This window comes from Cheilinus undulatus, linkage group 17, assembly GCF_018320785.1.
Source record: "Cheilinus undulatus linkage group 17, ASM1832078v1, whole genome shotgun sequence".
NCBI classification, from domain to species: Eukaryota; Metazoa; Chordata; class Actinopteri; order Labriformes; family Labridae; genus Cheilinus; species Cheilinus undulatus.
Window position 1 is genome coordinate 4,269,106 of NC_054881.1, and position 16,256 is coordinate 4,285,361.

Consider the following 16,256-nt stretch of genomic DNA (forward strand, 5'->3'; position numbering starts at 1 on the left):
TTTGTGTGTGAAGTTTTCTGAATAAATTGCATGCTTTGAAAGAGTACTGTTTATGTTTTAAAAGTATGATCTGGTTGTTGGTTTAAAGGTCTGTTAATAATCGATGTGATGTTAATTTATCTGTTATTTTTTTAATGAAACTTTAACATCAACAGTAAAAACTGTCCCTTCTTTTGTCCTTATAATAAATCTGAAGTTAATCTTTTATTGACGTCTTATTTATCTGCCTTTGATGAAGTTAAATCATCTGTGTGCTCCTTTTAAAGCCCACTCTGATTTATTGAAGCTGGTAGCAATGACGGGTTAACCTCTCTGTCAGAAACACGTGTTCTCTAGTAAAACTCAGATACCCTTAAACTTGATTTTAGTTCAGGAGCTGCGGCCTTCTTGAACGTTCTGAATGTTCCTTATTCTCTTCAGGAAATCTCAGTGATGTCTGCTGATTTACAGCCCTCCTCTTCCTCGTCTTTAACAGCAGATTTGTGTCTCCCTGCTGCGTTATTTCCTCACTGCTCTAATCCTCCTCTGGTGATCTCTCACTGCTTGTAAAAGAGAAAAGCACAACAATGCTGCAGCACATGTGCAGCCGATGCATGTCTCCATGGCTCCACCTAGTGGTCACATCCCAAACTGCACTCTGCTGGCCTTTCTGTGCTTACACGCTGGAACGAACCAGACAATAGATTTAAAGAGCTTCATTGTTATTTTTACATTGTACAACAAAAATCTCTAAACAAAAACATAGAAAAAGTTCAGCCTAAACCTGACACCATTAAAACTTTGATAAACCTCCTCAGATCCTGCATGAACACACGAGGACAGTTTCAGCTTCCCCACAACCACCTCAACATTTCTGCTATAGAATTTTTGACATGAATGTCCACTGAAGCTTCAGTAATCTGCTTTTAATGTTGGGAGGATTTGCTTTGAAATTATTGGAATTTCAATGAAAATTTGGGGGAATTTCATGCACATTTTCAAGTATTTTCATGGGGATTTTTAGGGATATGTTTGTGTATTTTGTAGAGTTTCCATAGTAGTTTTAGGGGAAATTGCCATTAACATTTTCAGAAATTTTCCTGGAAATTTGGAAACTGTATTTATAATAATATTAGGGAATTTGAGTAGAATTTTTGGGCATAAATTTGCTTGGAAATTTTAAGGTGTTTCATTGAAATTTTGGAGTTATTGAAAGTTTTGAGAGGAACTTGGTCTGAATATTTTTTTGCATTTCTATTCCATGGGGAATGTATTTGAATTTTTTTGGTCAATTTGAGTTATTTTTGGGAGGTATTTGCTTTGAATATTTTAAATATTTTCAAGGAAATTAAGGGTATTTATTTGTATATTTTTTTTATGTTTTCTTGGTTGGAAATTGCTGAGTAATTTTTGGAGGGTTTGCTTTAAAAGTTGAGGAATTGGTTTGAAAAAGTTCAGGAATTTGCACGTAACTTCTGGGATTTTTTTGTTGGAATGTTTAAGCTTCATGATAAAGTTTCACTGAATTCCCTTTTTTTTGGGGGGGGGGGGGGGTGTATTTGCATTCAAATTTCGGGAATTTATTTAGAAACGTTTAGAATTTTGATTGGAATTGATGAGGCTTGTCCTTTGGATTTTACTAGAGTTTTGGTGGAAATTTAGAGAATTGGGGGTGTTTCTCCTCTTTTTCATAAATTTTTGGCAATGTTTTTGTAAATTATTTGGAATTTGATAAGAAATTTAGAAGAGTTGCTTTGAAAATGGAGGAACTTGGCTTAGGAACATGGAATTTTGGGGTAATTTTCTATTGGAATGTCAAAGCTTTGAAAAGAGAAAGTTTCACCGAAATATTTGGGAATATCTGAAGAAATTTCCAGGTCTGTTTTATGGAATACTTAAAAAATATATTTTTAAGAATTTTCACTGAATTTTTTTGTAAATCCTATGAAATTTTAGGGCATTTGTGTGTATTTTGGGGAAAAATAAATCCAATAAATTCAGAACTTTTAGTGTAAATGTTGTTGGTGCTTGGCCTTAAGTCTTTGTGGTCCCCCATCCCTCTCTCAGGTCCTGACACCATTTCTAACTGACTGAGGACCCCCTGTACCTGACCACTCAGCCCTAACATCTGCTCTAAAACCGATCCGCCTGGATTTTCCGGTCTGGATATCCTGCAGAAGCTGCAGACATCGTTTTTGGTCAAATCTACTTCCTGTTAAAAGACAAGCCTGAGTTTTTAAACTTATCAGGTCCTACTGATCCCAAATCAGTGTGAGAAACTAAAAATGCTTCCCAAACAAAATCTCACTTTACTGGAGGTTAAAGATTCAGCAGAAAGTTTAAAGAGAGTAGTGCAATCAGTGCAATCCACGCTATTACACACATAAAAATGCAAGGATAAAAGTTTTGTTTTTTAAAGGTTAATGCACCAAAGGATGAAAAACACCTTCAGTTATCTCAGTCACTTTACGTTTAAGATCAGATTATAAATTCAACACTTTACAAGTCTAGTCATGACCTTTGACTTTTAGATTTCCCGTTCAGGATAAACACAGGAAGAAACTTCTGAATATTTAACAACATTCGGCCCATTTGGAGACATCTGGAGGGCGTTTCTAATGTTATACCTTCATGTCAGAGAAGAGGGGACCCTCAGCTGTGTTTATGGACTCTGTGTGATCTATAGGAAGGAATGAAGACCCCTATGGAGCCACCTCCTCTGTAACAGGAAGGCATGAGGGCCGACAGACGAGGCAGAGGGAAAACATGGAAGCTGTTGGAGTCAGCAAGTCCAGAATAAGAGCGTCTGTGAATGTGGATGGTCCTTATGTTGGGTTTAATGGACAGGAAAGAGTCTTATTGTTAAATTTAACTTGATATCAAATCAAAGGAAAAATGTCATGGTTACAGATTTCCTCCACAGGAGCTGCCTGAAAGTGTAGAACTGGACCATGATGCTCCAGTTTGATCATTAAAGACATCACGCTGATGGTTGCATCTCTGAGTCTGCAGATGACTGACTGACGGCTGTGTAACATACAGTGAAATATGTGGAGCATGGCGCTCTGCAGAGCTTTAAGTCCTCAACACTGTTGTGTTACACCTCATTAATAAAGCTTTATATTCTTGTGTTTTACTTTGTTGATACTTGATGCATTTAGGACTGCAACAAATGATTATTTTTTTATGTCAACTAACCCCACAACCCCCCCCCCCCCCCCCCCCCACCCCTTGACACAGTTTGCAGTTGACTTGTTTCGCCAGTTTGTTTTCTGTAAAATGTTCCCAAACTTTGGGAGCTCTGGGTCGGCTCTTTGGTGCGTTCTCCATGCTTTCCGCAATACTTCACTTCTTCTCAGTTTCTGTGAATAATGTAAACAGTGGGAGCGACACTGCCCCCACCACTTCCTGTAGTGAACTGCAAGTACAGGTGAGTCCTTACCGGCTGGCACTAGATTTTACCAACATAAAAAACAATAATACGACGCGTCGACGCTTGAATTCCTGCGTCGACACATTTTTATAGTCGACACAAACGATTATGTCGACGAATCGTTGCGGCCTTAGATGCATTTGCAGCATGAAGTCTCGTCTCCAAACTGCATGATCTTGTTCTTATTTTCAGACATTTTTAACTCTAAATGAGGATGCCAAATGAAAGTAAACAGCCAGTCTGTGTTTAAAATGAGAGACAGACGGTATACTCTGGTAGAAATTTAAGTATATTTCAGAATAAATCAGCTGCAGTCTGAGAGAGGATATGTAGGAGATTTCAAAAAGCCATGAAAATATCATAGAAATGCATGACGAAAATTGCATTCCTGCTCATATTAAAGCCTGCAAACATGAGAGCGCCATCTCAGACTTTGACTTCCAGCCTGCAGCGTGTCTCCTAGAGAAGAGGAAGTCATTATCAGAGCAGGTCAAGGCTGCAGTCAAGATAAAGAGGTCAAACTCCTCTGTAGTCAATCACACCATCAGAACAGACACCACTTCCTGTTCTACATGGACTCCATGACCCTTTTAATGACATAAAGCTTTGACAGATGACACTATTTCTAAGAATAACAATCAAAACAAGATGTAGAGTTGTGATGCATCCTATTGGAAATTCTGATGATATAAAAGTGCTGCAGTGATTTTAAAGAGGCTTGAGTCACTCAAGAGCCACAGAATACTAAAATCTAAAAGTTGTGCTGTCTGTCTGTGTTGATTTGTACGCCACACCGTTGCTCCGATCATCCTTGATACGTCTCAGAAGACTTCTTGGGTGTTCTGGTTCGAAACTGGTGCCATGTAAAATTCATAATATATATACATTTTCTATGAAATCCAAAATTTTTGCGCCATTTGTCTCCCATTACATCACTGTAAAAAAGACAGCCTTCGCTGTCAAACACAAAGACACTATCGTACCCCATCCTCATGGCTCTGGTTTTTCTTTGACTGAGAAAAAGTGACAGAGCTGGAAAACAACTGGACTTTGTTAAAACACGCCCACAGGGAAACGGATTTGAAACGCTTGAAGGTGATGATACACCTGCTCCACTATCCCTGATTAAAGTAAGCTCTCTTTTCTCCATCCAGGATCCAGCCACAAAATCCCAACAGGAAGTCCACCTGCTTTGTTTATAGTTCAAAATAAAGGTAAATTTGTTGGTGCTAAATGACTTTAACCTTTTGTTTTTTCTGTATCTATCATTCTGTGTTCTTTTAAATTTTCTGGTAACATGACAGTATCAGATTAAACATGCCTGAACCCAAACATCACATTAGAGTGATCCCGAATGGCAACAGGAAGTGATACAATTTGCCAATTCATTGAATCTATCAAGCTCAGATTTTGAAAGAAGGTCCTCACAGTACTGGTCAATGCTGATGTTTCATTAAGGGACACTTTAGTGTCCATAATGCTCAGCTTGATATCTCGCCATTTATCAGAAAGTTGATATGAAACAAACATTGCATCTGAATACATACACACTCTGTTCCTTTTCTCACAACGCCCCCTTGTGGGAATAGGAAGGTTCTTCTTCTGAATTTACAACGGGATTCTTCAGTGTCAATGATGCTCTGTTTGATATCTCACCATGTAACAGGAAGTTGGCGTCATTCTCACGTGACATCTGATTTGCTCCAGATTTCACATGTATGATCACAGATTGGGCCTGGATACATTCAAACTTTAAATTTTCAAATCTTTGTCTTCCCCTACAGACAACAGGAAGTTTCTTCATCTGAATCCTCATGTTTTTCTATACAAAATTACAAACACTCATCCCCCGTTGGTGATTCGGTCTAGACTTGTGATTTTTGGTCCCATTATGTATCATTATTTTGCCAACAAAAATGCCTCTTGGACCCATTCCAAACAGGAAGTCTACCTGCTTCATCTCAATTTCAAAATAAGGCTTTCTGATTGTGCTAAATGACTTAATAACTTGTAACTTTTGTATCTATCATTCTGTGTTCTTAATTTTTTGGCAATGTGTCAGACCCAACATACCTACACCCAAACATCGCATTCGAGTGCCCCCTACTGGCAACAGGAAGTGACACAGTTTGTTAATTCCTGTCACTGTTAAATTTATCAAACTCAGATTATGAAAGCAAGTCCCCAACACTGATGTTTCATTAAGGGACACTTTGCTGTCAATGATGGTCTGTTTGATATCTCACCAGGAACAGGAAGTTGGCATCACTCTGATATCAAACATCTGATTTGCTCCAAATTTCACATGTATGATCAGGATCCTAAAATTAAAGCTTTCACCTTTTTTTTCTTTTTCACCATGGATAGTTTCCCTCTCTAAATGTATATTTGAGTATTATGTAGCACCTTTAAAACCATGACTATTTCAACACTTTTGACCAGATTTTTTTTACTTTTAAAGTCCCCGTGAGAACAAATAAGGAGCTTAAAAAACACACCGCACAGTTACAGGTGTAAATTTTAAACAAAGGCATATTTATTACCTCCATATTTTCTTCATTTGACAAGAAAAGAGACCAGTCATACAGTACATTCACACTGAAGGACAGTAGTTCACAAAGAGGAGTGCGTCCGCTCTGCCCGATACGCTGCTCGTTCTAGAAGTTCAGTCTTTGTTATCCTGAGTTTAGACATGAAGAAATGTTTCCCCTTTATAAAGGCACGTTGGTCTCAAAGTACAGTACACATGGCAGTCCATAATCAGATCACCAGCTCTTTATGTTCCCTTGTAACTGTCTAAAACTGCTCCTGATGTAAACATTGTGAATAAACTGAGCCGAGCAAAATAAACACACAAACCATCCCGTTTAAATGGAGAGAGCGGGATTGCTTTGGTTTCTTTTTACAAAAAGTGGTTCTAAGTGGCAGAGCGTCTTCAGCAGCTCTGCCTGAAGAGATGAAAAGTCTCAACCCGACAGCTTCGACACAAAAACACATTTAAAGACGTGATTGTTCAGCCCAGGGTTTCATCGACTCTACAGTAAAATGAGACGAAGCTTCACAGGAAGCACAGCGAGAGGAGCACCGTGCGACAGTTTCTGTTCAACAGGCTAAAAACCCATTAGCCATCGGTGAGTCCACAACACCAGCTGTGTTTGATAGATATGTGTGTGTTTTTATGTTTGTGATTGTGTGTCAGTCTGTGTCGTCTTGTAATAGAGGGTCCTTCTCTTCGGTTTTAGTGCTCCGGTTTCCATCAGCTGCTGCTCCACCTTCACGTTTATTTCTCTGTGACAGGAAATAAAAACAAACATCAGTGAACATCCAGAGAATAAAGACACTTCAGGTAAGAATATTCAGAGCTGGGCACACAGCTGTTACTTTTTGCATAGAACTTTTTTTTTTTTTTTTTTTTGGCTTTCATGCCTTTTTTGCTGGGACGCTAAAGACAAACTTTTTTTTTGGCAGAATCCAATTATTAATTGCTATCCACTTTAGTCCTCATAAAGCAAAATTGAAAAATATTGATACCTCGCCATTTGACAGGAAGTTGGCATCACTCTTCTACGAAAACATCTGATTTGTTCCAAATTTCACATGTATGATCAGGATCCCTCAATGAAAGCATTCAGCTTTGTTTTTTAATTTATTTATTTAATTTTACTGTGGATAGTTTTTCTATCTGTTTCCTACATAAATATATTTTCCAGCATTAAGTGACACAAAAGTAAAGTGAATAATCCTAATTTAAAAATATAAACCAAGTCGAGGATCAAAGACAAAAAAGAAAAGAAAAAAGTTAACAAAACAGCCAGGCCACATGGCTTTGGCCACAGTGCACCTTAATATCAGGGGGCATGCTAATCACTGGAGGGGTTGTCTACTTGTCACTTTAGCCCTGCACAACAGGTATACCTTACCTGCTGAAGGTGTGTTTTAAAGGCCACATATTTTACCCCTTTAAGACAAGTTTATATTGGTCCCAGAGATCAGCAAATCATGCCTGTGAAGTTTGTTGCTGAAAAAAAAAACACTCCAGTATTGGATTTTTGCATGTCTAAAAACCCCTCTGTTTCAGCCCTGCTCAGAACGAGCTGTTTCTGTGTCTGTGGCTTTAAATGTTAAAGAGCTGTGTGACTCCACCCCTCTCAGGAAATGGGTGCGGCTCAATGGATGTGACTCTCCTAAATGTCTCAGGAGAGGAGGGTGGAACTTTCTTTCAAGAGGGGAGGGCCAACCGAACCAGGGGTCGGGGTTCATGACATCATAAGGGGAAAATCTGCTGTTTCAGCACACATTTTCCAAAACGCGGAGAAAGGGGTTGATTCTTGGGGAGAGTGTGGATAGGCCAGGGGCACATATTTTTGTTAGAAATGCCTGAAAAAAGTATATTTTCTATAATATGTGACCTTTAATACAGTTTCACTTCGTTAGAGTCCTGGATGATTAAAAGAAACAGGCTGTGGCTTTGTCTCTCTCAAAGCAGCAAAGGTTTGTCATGATAAAAGTCCTTAAAGACTTTTTTTTTGAGCATCAAAATCAGGAAATGGAGTGTATTTAGCACCAAAAATGCACTAATTTAGGATGAGAAACTGAAACTGAGACGTTTGAGTGCTAAAACTTCCTGCCTGTCATGACATAAATGTGATTATGACTCTGGTAGCTGAAACGGAGAGTCTTCTGCCAAACAAACATAAGCTACAGATGATTTTGATCACTGTACAGGGCCTTCATCAGCTTTGTTAAAGAAATATTGCTAAGCAAGTTCAATTTTGATTAACTGTGCCCAGCTCTGAATGCAATTCCAAAAACATAATAAAAATATCATCAAGTTAGACTTACAAACTTCTTTAAACATCAGAGCTGCTAAATTCACACCAAACATGGTCATCTGTGCAGCATGCATCCTCAGAGATAAAACATTTTACTTACCTGCTGTTACCAGTAATCTCTTATTACAAATGGCCGTGTCTATGAGCACACTAGCACCCTTATTACGTTTATTTTAAGGTCTGCTGGTCATGTTGTGTGCATGTGAAAATGTTTTGGTCCCTAAGCATCATTTATGTCAGAGTATTTTGTATGAGCATGTATGCCTTTGTGTGCACACCCACCTGAGTTACTTATGAAACATTTCTCCTTTGTTTCATGGTCATATGAGGCTTTAATCTGCCCTTTTTCCGTAGCCTAAAAGATTTCAAAATGGTCTCACACATCAGCCGATCAGAGATAATAGAAATCAAAAAGCTGCTGGTTCGATTGAAGCTGTAACGCAGGAGGAAGCAGCAGCGGCGTCGGGGGGATACAGAGATGTTAAAAATCATGCAGGGAGTCATTCTGCTGGAGCCGATCGATCCAGCGGTTAATTTAGAGGATATGCGATTGGTTAATTCAGCGTTTTTCAGCTTAATCATAAACATTTAAGTGTGAAGGCATTCGGCCTGTTTGCAACTCGACAGGCTGATTTTCATGCATCGGAAATACAAGAAAGGAAAGAAATGAGAGGTGAAAATCCTCAAGGAACAGGCGAAAGTCTTTAGATCGAGCATCAAGGATTTACAAGTGTTTCTGCGGCATCATGAAGCAAATAAATCCATTTCATAAACTGATCATGGACCAAATTTGTTGAAGGATTTTTGATTTGAGCGATTTTTTTAAAATAAAGTTTTACAAACCCCGGGGTTGCTAAACACTGTGGACACACTGGGGATATTTGCAGCGTTTCTAGACCTCTGCAATACAAATCACCAAAAATGCACTTTGATATCAAATAAAACCTTAATAAACACAATGTCACTGACATTTAAAGCCTTGTTGGAGGCTGACTTTACAGACCGCTGATAGACCAGATAATAAAACACTTTAGCAGTGTTGTGATAGAGAGATTTTATACAACATTTATTGGTTTAAACAGGCTGGTTTATGACTTTATACCATGGTAAATGTTTCATAACCATCACATAACACAAAATACGATAATTAGCTTAGCATGTAATCTGGACACAAGGGGAAACACCTAGTTCAGAGTCTAAAACTAACTAACTAGCATTACTTGGGCCTGATTTAAAAATAGTTTAGCTGTTTTTTCCCACTAAACCCCTTCAAATGTGGACAGTACCTTTTAATAAAGCCCCAGAACTAACAAAACACTGTGCATGTCGCCTTTACATCATTTATTTCATCTAAAATACAGAACAGGGGGTCCTAACAGCATGCCAGCATCAGACACCATGTCCCATCCCACACTCACTGTTTAATTTAAAGACAACTTTTTAAAGTCAAACCTCTCTCCGCTTGAAGTTTGGGTACTATTTACTTTAAAAAAATGACTTGTACTGATATTTTCCAACAAATGACATCTACAGATCCTGTGAGAGACTTTCTTGGATGTTTTACTCTTTCATTGATTTTGTAAATCAATCATGGTCGATATAATTTGGCTTTTTTGACAAAAAAATGACCAAAAAAAACTTCTTTACTGTCAAAGTGAGAACAGGCTGGGCTCTCAACTATGCTTACATAAAGACACATTTTGGTCTAATTAACATGTTTTTAAATCTTTTATTTTATTTCAAATGTATGCCATTTTTAGCCTCTAGATGAAGATCAGTCCCTATACCGTAGCCAGCCACAAGGGGGTGATTGAGTTAGTCGATCATTTGAGCTGTTATGTTCACCATGACTGAGACGGTGCTGATATGGTGTGGCCTGATTAGAGGAAAATCTGTGCAAGAAAAAGTCTTTAGTTTTAATTCTCGATTCTTGAGATTGTAAGAAAACCATTGTTTTAATCAAGAATAAACTCAAAATATGTGTTTATCATGCATCATATTTGCTAGTAATGGGCAACAGGTGGATTTCTATAAACATTTAACAAATCTGGACAATTTTTATCAATCTCAGCTGTTTAAGTTTTTTAATAGTTGTAGGGAGTTTAAGAAAGATGCCTTATATGCATCAACCTATTTTTTTCTCTGCATATTTCTGAATTTAATAATGTTCTTGAGGCCAGACATGGCCCGTCGGTTGCCAGTAGATGATCACTGTTGTACAGGCATCAAGTCCAGCCACAAATTCTCTCTTGGATTGAGGTCTGGGATTTGACTCAGCCACTCCAGAACATTCACCCCGTTGTCTTTAAACCATCTCTGTACAGCCATCTCCATGCTTCTCCGAAGCCATAGTTCTCCTCCAAGGTTTTCCTACATTCATTTTACCCTATACCTCTACAAGCCTTCCAGGGCTGGCTGCTGAGAAGCATCCCCACAGCATGATGCTGTCACAGTGCTCCATAGTGGGGAGGGTGTGTTTGCAGAGATGTCTTGTATGACAGTCAAAAAAGCTCCATTTTGGTCTCATCTTCCTCTTGACCATGGAGTCTCCCACATGCCTTTAGGTGAACTCTAGTCCAGATTGAATCTGAGTTTTCTTCAACAGTGTCTTTCTCTTTGCCACTCTCCTGTAAAGCTCTGGTGAAGAACCTGGCCAACAGTTGTTGTCTGAATTTTTTGTATCCATCCTCTGACTCATTATTTCCAATAACTTTTTCTCTGAGTTATTTGTTGTGTTGTTTGTCTTCATGGTGTAATGGTAGCCAGGACTACTGATTAACCAGTGACTGGACCTTCCAGACACCAGAAATCTGTTTTCACTTTGACATTGACCATGATAAAAATCAATAAAAGGGTAAAACATCCCAGGTGGTGAGTGCTTTAACAGACACTGTATTTTCCAGCCTTTTTATATGTAGTAGAGTGTTAGGTGCTCTTTTTTCCATCTCTACATTAAAGCAGGCATGCATTGTGCTGCATGCAGTTAAAAAGACTGAGTGAAACATGTGCGCCTCCATGCTGTGCAGCAGCTTTACCTTAATCCTGTGATGCACCAGGGAGGCGATGAGTATCGTCAGCAGGCCGAGGGCGATGAATATGTACTGCATGTACTCCATCACGGCGGGGAGGATGACCAGGTTTGTGTGGAACGTGGTGAGGATGGGGCCGTCGATGTAACCGCTCTGAGGAGGGAGGAAAATTACAGAAATTTGAAACACCACGTCTGGCTTTTGGGACTGATGTTTGCACTCAAATAAGCTATTTTAAATTTAAAATTTCAAACCAAAGCGCTGTCACTATCAACTGCATGCCACGGCCAAAGAACACAGAACATTCTCTGTTTTCAAACTTAGTCAGCTCTTATTAAAATGATGCAAAACAGAAATATTGTGAAACATTTCAGCAAATAAAAGCTCTGAAAATGAGCTTGCATTATGTAACACACTGATGTCACACTGGTTTTACTGGGAATCGAGGAGTGAATGTGTTCTTTTATTTTTCCAAGTAAAATTTAAGGAGATTTAGCAAATTTTAGCCTCCTACCTCCTCAAACCAGATCATTGGCATCACCACCTCTGCGATCTTCCCAGTCTCTCTGCAAAAACAAAAACGTCAAACTCTCAGGCTGAGAAAAACAGGAAATCTCTAAAAGCATCTTATATTTACCCATTAAAATATTTTAACACAATGCATAACAAATAATAACAGTTGAGGGAATAACTTCCTTACGTGATGGCCGACACGCTCTTCATGTAGAGGTTGAGCTGCAGACGGATTGATACGTTCAGAGGGACGCCTGTTTCCTGGGAAAAGACAGTAAGACATTTTAAACAAGGGATTAAAACCCACTAGCGCACATTTTAAATAACTGAGGATCAAACAAAACTCGGAAAATGTAAATCTCAACTCAGCTATTAAGAAAATGTTCCCATGTCAGAGAAAAGAGACAACAAAAGGAGGAAATCCTCAATTATTGGTGATTCTTTTGATGGTTTTAGAAGACTACAGCTGGTTTAAAGATCAAAAATTCACCCAAGGACTCTGCGTCCAAGCAGGAAGATGTCAGACAGAACAATAAAAACAGCTCTTAAAGGGAGTAAACTCTGAAATATCATTATATGTATATAATATTTTGTGACACCCCTTAAATAAAGCTGAACGTTCACACTTCAGTGGTGGTAAGATCGATAAAATACAAAACACAAATCACCCCAGCACATTTCTCTGTGTTGCTTCAAAACTCTGAGTCCTCAGACCTTCATCAGGATGATTCCTTATAGCAAACGACAACAAAAGTCTGAGAACAAAAATGTTGGGACACTGTCAGAGCTGCAAGAGGAGACGACAGTGTCACAGAAATGTTTATAACAAGAGCGGAGCAATTTTGAAAAAAACACCTTTGTTGATTTTGACTCGTATTGTAAACTGGATATGAATTGTATTGAAAGGAGTATTTATTTCTATGTCATTCTCATATTCAATAAGAAAAACGTACAAAAATGAAGAAAGTAGGATTTTTTTGTTAACTTTTCCAAAAAAATGGTACTTGAAGATTGCATGATTATGTAATGCGTGACATCACTGCTGCAAGAAAAGTTTTAAGCTGGTATTTTGAGATAAATTTCAGGTTAAAAACAGCACCCTTTGCAATTTGAAAATTCCAACAGGCTATATCATGACTTAATCTAATTTTCGATTAATTGCCCAGCCCTATTTATAACCCAGTCATAGTTTATATATTGCATAGCAGTGGGTGACTTTTCATTCCCCATTTTCATTTTGTGAGAAAGATCTTTGTCTATTACTGTTTTTAGAATTTCATCTGAATTTTCTAGGGATGCACAGTATTCCATTTTTGATGATTTCCAATATACCAACATTAAAGGGGACATATTTTAACCTTTTAAGACAAGTTTATATTAGTCTCAGAGGTCCCTAAAACATGCCTGTGAAGTTTATTGCTGAAAAAAACCCTCCAGTATTGGATTTTTGCATGTCTTTTGCACCCTTCTGTTTCTGACTTTCTTAGAACGAGCTGTTTCTGTGTCTGTGGCTTTGAATGGTAATTAGCTGTCTGACTCCGCCCCTGACCACACCCCTCTCAGGAAATGGACGCAGCACTTGGAATATTACACACACTTTTTTTTTTCTAAAGTTTAGACTGGGATTCAAACCATCAATCTCCCAGACCATAGTCAGCAGGGTAACCCACTGAGCTATCAGCTGGTAGCTGAGAGGATCAGTAGAGGAGGGCGGGACTTTTGTAAAAGGGCTCGCCTTGATCCCCACAGCCATTGCTGCTTTACATAACAGGCCGCGCTGAGTGTATACGTTTGTTTACCTGTGATCTGTGGTGTGATTTGTTGCCATCTGTGTTGTTGTCTGGATATGTACAGTGCTGTGAAAATGAATTTCCCCTTGGGGACAATAAAATCTAATCTAATCTAACTACAGATATAGATACTAGGGATGTTCAAATACCATCTTTTCCTTTCACAATACGATTCTGACACCAAGGTGTTGGGTATCAGCCGATACCAAGTACTGATCAGATACCGGTGTGAACTTTCCAGACTGACTGTGCAAACTAGCCAAGTCTTTTAGCTCAGTGTTACTCAACCCTGCCCAACCAAAGAGCCAAACTGTAGAAAAATACCTTTGTAAGAGCCACCATCTAAGTGGTGAAAAGTGGCAAAAATGAGTAAAAGTGACAATAAAAATCAGTTAAAGGTGGCAAAAATGGGTGAAACGGGGGAGAATAGGCAAAAAATGGCAAAAACTGGGTGAAAAGTGGCAAAAAACCTAGTTATAGCTGACAAAAATGCTCCAAAAGTGGCAAAAATGTGGAAAAAATCGTCAAAAAGTGAATAAAATGGGCAAAAATCAGCAGAGTGGCAAAGTTTTAAAAAAGTAACGTTTAATCCTCCATGAGGAGTATCAGCTTTTGCCATCAGGGAGATTTTTTTAGGGTGCCAAACTGTAAGAAAAATAAGAACAAGCTCTCTTTTATTCCTCACTCCATTTCTTTGTTGAACAAACAGTAGAGTGAAGGTGGGACAGCTCCACACACACCCCTGACACTGACTTAGGACATTTTTATGTATTTAGGCACAATTTGCATTTGGACTGTTGTTGGATAGTTGGACTTTTTAACCTTTTTATGATGTTTTTAATGATATGCTGTCATCTTAAGTGTGATGTGATTGTACTGTGTTGATGGATGAGCTGGTGAAGTAAGACAAATTTCCAAGCAATCGCCAACAAAGCATTATCTTATCTTATCTTATCTTATCTTATCTTATCTTATCTTAATGGTAAATGGCAGCCTAAGTGGGCAAAAAGTGGAAAATAATTGCCAAATAGCAAAAATCAGGTTAAAGTGGCAAAATGCGGAGAAAAGGTGATTAAAAAAAGGCAGAAAGTTGCAAAAATGGGTGAGAAGCACCAAAAAAGAGTAATAGGTGGCAAAAATGGTCAGAAAGCAACAAAAACGTTGCAAAAAAAGACGTCTGTTTTAGACCTTTATTTGACCTGAACATGGCTCAACAAATAGAATCATAATGTCCAGCATCTCTGTGACTCTAAAGTTGTGTTTCTGCTGATTATTGAGTTTCACTGCGAAATTTTAAACTAACAATCATAAAGGGGGCTGCATCACAGGCGCTCTCTATCTGATAGACACAATAAAACAGAGTTTATAACAAATGGTAAGGCAGAAGGAAAGTATTAAACAGCTGTACTCGCTCACTAAAGACAGAAGAATTCCTGCAATCACCATTTTATCTGTTTCACTGGTATACTTTGAGGTGTTTTATCTTTACATTCATGCTTTTGTATTACTGTCAAAAAGTGCTCCTGAAAATAAGACGTCATGTATTTTTCCTTAATTTGTCCCTGCAGTCTCCTCATGCTTCCTCTGACATCTGGACCATCGGCTGCACAAATCTTTAACCTTGATGTTCAGAGACGTCAGAGCTGAGAGACGGAAGCAAACCATTTAGCGCTAAAATATGCAGGAAATAAAAATGTCCCTGAGAGCTGGAAACCATTCTTTACAGTTAAAACAGAGAGAGCGATCAAAGCAGACAGGACGTGCTCGGTCAGAGTGATCGACCGACGCTGACAGTTTAGGACGCACTCACACCGGGTAACCCGGACCCCCAAAGTCCAGGTTTGTGACTGCTGTTGTTGCTCCATGCTTACACTGTCTGGGCCCTCAATACAAATGCTCATACATGAGCAAATGCAGGGCTATGTAATGTGGACGGAACATAAAACTGATGCATAATGAAGCCTCTAAAAATGCAGGAATGACTCTTTTTGCACATACTAAAGGGGAGTTCTGGTGCTTTATAGCTTAGGCCTATTCTTTCTTAATTGACGACAGCAGATAGGAGGAGCTTTCTTCGTTTCATTCATCAAAAATTGCAAGCAAAAGCATGCACACTATCTAAATCAGTGTTACTCAACCCTGCTCAACAAAAGAGCCAAATTGTTAAAAAAAATACATTTGCAAGAGCCACAATCAAAGTGGTGAAAAGTGGCAGTTAAAATAAGTTATATATGGCAAAAATGGTCAAAAAGCATCAAAAACTGGGAGGGAAGTGGCAAAAATGGGTGGGAATTACCCAAATAATGAGTTAAAAGTGGCAAAAACGTTGCAAAGAATGATTGAAAAGTGAACAAAATGGGCACAAATCAGAAAAAATGTGGGGAAAATTGGCAAAAAGTGGCATTAAAATGCAGAAGGCGGCTTAAATGGATGAGAAGTGGCAAAAAGAAGTGGTAAAAATGGGCTTAAAGCAGCAAACACTGGAAGAACAGTGGCAAAACAGGGCAGAAAGTGGCAAAAAAGGGTGAAAAGTGTCCATAAAAAGTATTGCAGGTGGATAAAATGGTCCAAAATTGGCAAACACATGGAGAAAAATTAGTGAAAAGTGACAGAAACAGGCAAAAATCAGAATAAAGGTGGGACAAATGGGCTAAAAGCATCAAAGACTGGCAAAATGGGA

At 38.6% G+C, this 16,256-nt stretch overlaps 1 protein-coding gene across 5 annotated transcripts in view; it reads right to left on the reverse strand.

The window, feature by feature from the left end:
* Nucleotides 1-5,926: 5,926 nt before the first annotated feature.
* Nucleotides 5,927-16,256, reverse strand: part of scarb1 (scavenger receptor class B, member 1) — a 32,157-nt gene continuing 21,827 nt past the window's right edge. For 2 of the 5 annotated variants that reach the window (XM_041811346.1, XM_041811347.1), the window contains exons 9-14: nt 11,974-12,047; nt 11,788-11,839; nt 11,280-11,426; nt 9,088-9,144; nt 8,527-8,599; nt 5,927-6,700 (exon numbers count right to left, since the gene is read on the reverse strand). In XM_041811346.1, coding sequence (XP_041667280.1) covers nt 6,693-6,700; nt 8,527-8,599; nt 9,088-9,144; nt 11,280-11,426; nt 11,788-11,839; nt 11,974-12,047 — 411 coding nt within the window. In that variant the 3' untranslated portion in view covers nt 5,927-6,692. The remainder of the gene's footprint in view (nt 6,701-8,526; nt 8,600-9,087; nt 9,145-11,279; nt 11,427-11,787; nt 11,840-11,973; nt 12,048-16,256) is intronic. The other 3 variants (XM_041811349.1, XM_041811350.1, XM_041811348.1) reach the window with 2 other exon arrangements.